The 6171-nt window shown below is 49.2% G+C and overlaps 1 protein-coding gene across 1 annotated transcript in view; it reads left to right on the top strand.

The window, feature by feature from the left end:
- The first annotated feature begins 5384 nt into the window (after nt 1-5384).
- The window catches only part of Lst1 (leukocyte specific transcript 1), a 3387-nt gene continuing 2600 nt past the window's right edge, over nt 5385-6171 (top strand). The window contains exon 1 of the mRNA XM_031347651.1: nt 5385-5491. Coding sequence (XP_031203511.1) covers nt 5470-5491 — 22 coding nt within the window. The 5' untranslated portion in view covers nt 5385-5469. The remainder of the gene's footprint in view (nt 5492-6171) is intronic.

Genomic DNA, 6171 nt, shown 5'->3' with positions numbered 1-6171 from the left:
TCCCTCTTCTCCCTCCCTCTCCCTCTCCCTCTCCCTCTCTCTCTCTCCCTCTCTCTCCTTCCCTCTCTCCTTCTCCCTCTCTTCCCTCTTCTCTCTCTCCCCCTCCCTCTCCTCCCTCCCTCTCCCTCTCTCTTTTTCTCCCCCTCTCTCTCCTTCCCTCTCTCTCTCTCCCTCCCTCCCTCTCTCTTTCTCTCTGTCTCTCTGGGAGGGCAGAAGTGATGATGCTTCCGCCCTGATAGAGCAATGCAGAGGCACACTCCACCCCAAGGATGAATGAGCCTCCTCCATTAGGAAGCATCAAATGCTTTTAAATGAGGTGCAGGGTGAATGAATGAATGAATGAATGAATGAACAAATGAGCAATTCCTTGAATTCAATGAACATCAGGAACTGAATTAATGGCAGCTGATTGGAGGTCTCAGGCCATCTCCCCTTCCTGGTGACCCTGCAGTCTCTGTGTCCCAGACCAGACAATGCATTTGGAAAATATCACCAACACCAATACAAGTAGAATACAGCTGAGAATGTGCTGGCCACCGATCTACAGTCTATTACACCCCTGCTTCATCTCCATGGAAAAGCCCTAAGAAGATGCCGAGGCCCAGAGAGACCGTGCTGGGATGGCAGTAGCGCTCCCTGACTGGGCAGTTGGCCAGTGGGTTTGATTCTGTAAGAGGGAAAATAGCACAAATTCCAGCTCTGTACATTTTACTAGTTGTAAATTTTATCTTCCTGAGGCAAGAAAAAAAATGAGGAAACAAAGACTAACTTGAGCAATTCAGTGGTAATGTGAGGTAATGCTCACAACTTGGAAAGATATGAGAAGTAGCCCAGGGCTGTGGTTCACTGGGAGAGCACTGGCCCAGCATGCCTGGGGCTCCAGCTTTGGTCCCCAGCACTAAATCAAGCAGGCCTGGTGCTGTGGGGTTGTAATCCCATCAGGATGATCTGAAATCCAAGGTCATCCTTCACTAGTTGGCAAGTATGAGGCTGGGTTGGGATGCATAAGAACCTGTCTCAAGAAGGGAAGAAGGAACCAGCATTCATTCAGGAGGTGGAGGCAGGCTGATTCAAGTTCAAGGCCAGCCTGGTCTATAAGAGCATATTCCAGGACAGCCAGGGCTACACAGAGAGAAAAAAACCCAGTCTGGAAAACAAAGGGGCTGGAGAGATGGTTAAGAGCACTGACTGTTCTTCTGAAGGTCCTGAGTTCAAATCCCAGCAACCACATAGTGGCTCATGACCATCCTTAATGAGATCTGACGCTCTCTTCTGGTGTGTCTGAAGATAGCTACAGTGTGTTTAGATATAATAATAAATAAATCTTTAGGCTGGAGCAAACAGAGGTCCTGAATTCAAAATTCCCAGCAACCACATGATGGCTTACAACCATCAATACAGCTACAGTGCACTCATATATACATAAAACAAATAAATCTTTTTTTTTTTCTTGGTTTTTCGAGACAGGGTTTCTCTGTATAGCCCTGGCTGTCCTGGTATTCACTCTGTAGACCAGGCTGGCCTCGAACTCAGAAATCCGCCTGTCTCTGCCTCCCAAGTGCTGGGATTAAAGGTGTGTACCACCACCACCTGGCAAACAAATAAATCTTAAAAAAAGAAAAAAGAAAAAATGAAGGAGACAGAGAGAGACAGAGGCATGTGACTCAGCAAAGTGTTGCTTGTAGATCTAGGGCAGTAATTCTCACCCTTCCTAAGGCTGCAAGCCTTTAATACAGTCCCTCATGTTGTGCTGACCCCCAGCCCTAAAGGTACCTCGTGACTACTTCACAATCGTAGTTTTGCTACTGTTATAAATCGCAATGTAAATGTCTCATATGCAGGATGTCTGATGTGTGCTGGGGGTCGGGACCCATGGGTTGAGAACCAATGAACTAGGCACTATGACTACGTTTACAGGGCCTGAAGAGACGGCTCCGCAGTTAAGAGCACTTGTAGCTCATGCAGAAGGCCAGAGTTTAGTTCCCAGCACCCCAGTCAGGTTACCTACAGCTCCAGCTCCAGGGGATCCAACGCCCTCTTCTGGTTTCTGATGGTACTTGCACTCAAGTTTATATACATACATGGACACAAATATAATTAAAAATGAAAACAAATTTTAAGTTGAGAGCTTTTGGTGCTGCTTCTAGGAATTTGTTTTGTCCCTGGGCTCCGATGAGGAAGTAGGTTCAGATAAGAATATTAGAGACAGGGCTGGAGAGATGGCTCAACGGTTAAGAGCACTGACTGCTTTCCCAGAGGTCCTGAGTTCAAGTCCCAGCAACCACATGGTGGCCCATAACCATCTGTAATGGGATCCAATGTTCTCTTCAGGTGTGTCTGAAGACAGCAACAGTGTACTCACATCCAAAAAAATAAAATCTTAAAAAAAAAAAAAAAAGTGGAAACAATGACCATGGGGCTTTGCTTACTAGTTTACTTAATTATTACCTGGTGTGATCTCTTGGCTTACTACTTCACTTGATTACTTTGTCTTTGATCTAAGAACTGACCATGTGTTTTGGATGTACCTAGAATGATGTAAAAGCAGGCTGGAGAGAAACAAAGCTGCTTCAGCCTCAGTACGGGCTGGAGCCATGTTATAGTCTTGTCTGTTTTTCTTCTTTTTCAATCCTCATTCCCTCGCTTGAGACCCTCTTGACTGACCGAGCTGCCTTGGATGTATGTGTGTGTGTGTGTGTGTGTGTGTGTGTGTGTGTGTGTAGATGTAGATGTATATTTGTTGTAAGGTTCTATTTTTCTAGATGTTTTACCTTTGTGCATATGTGTGTGTGGATGTGCTCGGGTGTGTATGCTTGCAAGTGTGGTTTGTTTTTGTTTTTGTTTTGTTTGTTTGTTTTGTTTTTCCAAACAGGGTTTCTCTGTGTAGCCCTGGCTGTCCTGGAACTCACTCTGTAGACCAGGCTGGCCTCGAACTCAGAAATCTGCCTGCCTCTACCTCCCAAGTACTGGGATTAAAGGCGTGTGCCACCCTGCCCTGCACACACTGTGTGTATTCTTGAGTGTGAGTTCGCAGTCCCTTCGAATGCTGAGCGCAGCTGTCTTCCTGCCTTGTCTGAGGCAGGGTCTACTTGTGGCCTTTTTTTTTTTTTAAGATGTATTTATTTGTTATATGTAAGTACACGGTAGCTGTCTTCGGATGCACCAGAAGAGGGCATCAGATCTCATTACAGATGGTTGTGAGCCACCATGTGGTTGCTGGGATTTGAACTCAGGACCTACGGAAGAGCAGTCAGTGCTCTTAACCACTGAGCCATCTCTCCAGCCCTTTGTGGCCTTCTCTGAACACTCTAAGCCAGACACCCCCACCCCCTGTCATCTTCCTTGAGTTCTCCGTTCTTCACCTCCTATTTCACACTAGGAATATGGAATTTCACAAGTGGTTGCCACACCCATCTTTATGTGGGCCCTGGGGACTCAAACTCAGGTCTTCATGCTTGTGTGGCCAGTGCTTTTACCAATAGAGCTCTCTCCTCACCCAATGTTTAAATTTTTTTAAAAAAATATATAATTATAAAATATAAAAAAGAAGAAACCCACTTAACGTGGGCCCTGTTTGTTCTAGGGGGGAAACACTGGGGTGTGGTGTGGGAAGGAAGTACCACAAAGTTCCTGAATTTGGTTAACAAATTCATGCATAGGGACCCAGGCACCAGACTCACCCACCCTCTGTCTCCTCCTAGCCACCAGCCTTCACCCTGTTCAAAGATTGGGGTGGAGTCTTCTAGCACCCCTTTCTCTCTTGGTCACAGGGGCCCTGAGACCTTCACCTCGGTCCCTACTGCCCTCCTGCTCAATGCCAGAATGCTGCCTTCTATGGGAAGTCCTCCCCTAAGCCCCACAGCTTTGCTAACACCCAGTCGTCTCACCCACTTCCTGTCCTGCATCTGTCAGCATCTCTAGTCTGACTACCTCTGACTCCCCCACCCTGCTCCTTAGGGAGTACACTGATATCCTGCTGCATATAGCTGCCAGACACCAAGAGAGGAGCCCGAGACACCCCAGAGCCCTCTGGCACTCGAGGTGCTGGGGGCACAGGCCTACGCACAAACGCCAAGATCATGAACCCTAAGCAGGCAGAGCACAAGTCATCCATCAGAGGAGGCCCCTGGAGGAGATGGACATTCGTTTACCGCTACGGGATGAATCGGAAGGCTGGGGCTAAGGGAGTAAAGACCCTAACGACAGCTAGGAATCTCAGAGGGACGATGTAACACCATCTCCGAACGGCTATTCTTCCTCTCCTAGATGCAGGGAGAGACAGAGGCAGGGGACAGAAGCTAAAACCGCAGGAGGGGCACAGGTGCCCGAGGTGGGCTGCTGCTTCCCACGCCGAGCAGTTGAATGTGCCCCCTCTGTAAACCAAGGGCCGGGGTCAGCTGGGAGTGGGTAGAGACCCCAGATGAGAGGAGATACCCGCTGAGCTAAAAGGAGGAAGACTATGGACATGGAACTCCCTGAACCTGAAGGAATCTGTACTCGGACCCTATCTTCTGGGCCCCTGTACAGGTCTTCATTTTCCAGAGCTGTTAAAAGAATCTGCAGCTGAAGGTGGCGGCTGGCTGTGTACTCCGTGGGCTGAGGCAGGAAGATGGTGAGCCTCAGGCCAGCCTGGGCTACAGAGCAAAATCCTACTAATAATAACAATTCGTTAATAACAGTAATCTGTTCTGTTCCTGATTCATCAAAGCTCCTCAGGGTGCCCCCCCCCCCAAACCTACAGCACGCCCTTTGTAACTGGGAGGCTCTTAGCTTCACACTGTTGTCCCTCAAGTGAGGGGCCTCTATCTGCCCTCAAACAGGAACTAGCAGTTAAAGGGCAGGAAGTACCCAAGGAGAAGTTAGAGCCTTCCTGGTGGCCCACTAGTCACCACAGGTCCTCTCCTCCACACCAGCCAAGAAGGTTCTCTCTCCTGAGAGGCACCCTTCTCTGGTTTTCCCAGTGGTCCCCACACCTACTCCATACCATGGCTCCCTTGCCTTCACCAGCCCTCTCACCAGCATTCAGGATTGCGCAATGTTTCCAGCCTCCCCAAACCTGCCTCCCCGACCCCCATTAGCCTGGGGCAGGGGAAATGGGTGGAGGGGGATACAGCTAAACACTTTCTCTGCTACTTCTGGGTCTCCCTTGGCTCTTTCTTTGCTTCTTGAGACAGGGTCTCACTGTGTAGCCCTGGCTGTGCTGGAACTCACAGAGATCCATTCCTACCAATAGGGCATCACTGGGCTATCCTTATTAAGATCTCAGGCTCCTGGCCTGGGAAATGGGCACTACAATATGTTAAGACAAACACAAAACAATCCCTAACCCAGCGAGGTCAAGGATTGTAAAGGGGCCCCTGCCTCAGAGATGGGGAACTTGGGGACACGTGACTAACCCAAGCCATTAAGTCCGGCAGAAGAGGGATTAGTTTAGTCTTGACCTTCAGGCCTGTTCTCAGTCCCTGGACTATGTCTCATAACAATGAGTGTGGTAAGTAGGGACCCCTCTGTTCTGCAAGGGGAAGGGTGTGAGCTGGAGACTGAGGGACAAAGAGCAGGGTTCGGGGTTAGGAGAGGCGGTCAGAAGCCCTCAGAACGAGGCAATGCAGGTGGGAGTTGGATCTCTTGAGACCCGGAAACAGTAGGGTGTGAGCCTAGAGTCAAGGGTAGTAATCTGTTAGGTGTATCTCTAGAGGAAGTGAGAAGTTGAAGTCTGGGTAGCAAATGTGTCTCGGGCTGGGGATGCAGCTCTGAGTGCTCCTCAGCAGGCACGGAGCCCTGGGCTATAGTGTCTTCAGTAATCCCAGCACCAGAGAGGTGCTCTGGAGAGGTGCTCCAGAGAGGTGCTCCGGAGGATCAGAAATCAAGGGCATGATCTGTCTCTGCATGAGGCTTCAGGGAATTTGGAAGCAGCCTAAACTATAGAAGACACTGAATTTCAAAAAACAAAACAAAACAAGCAAACAAAAAAACAGCGGGGCTGTGGTGGTCCACGCCTTTAATCTCATAGGCGGGGAGTGCGGTGAGGGGGTGAGGAGGCTGGAGGCGCTGGCAGAGGCAGGAGGATCTCTGTGTGTGACATTAAGACCAGCCTGGTCTACAGAGTGAGTTCCAGGACAGCCAGGGCTACACTGAGAAACCCTGTCTTGAACAACCAAAAAAAAAAAAAAA

Source organism: Mastomys coucha, unplaced genomic scaffold (assembly GCF_008632895.1).
Source record: "Mastomys coucha isolate ucsf_1 unplaced genomic scaffold, UCSF_Mcou_1 pScaffold3, whole genome shotgun sequence".
NCBI classification, from domain to species: domain Eukaryota; kingdom Metazoa; phylum Chordata; class Mammalia; order Rodentia; family Muridae; genus Mastomys; species Mastomys coucha.
Note: the sequence above shows the minus strand (reverse complement) of the source record. Positions and strands in the feature narration are given on the sequence as shown.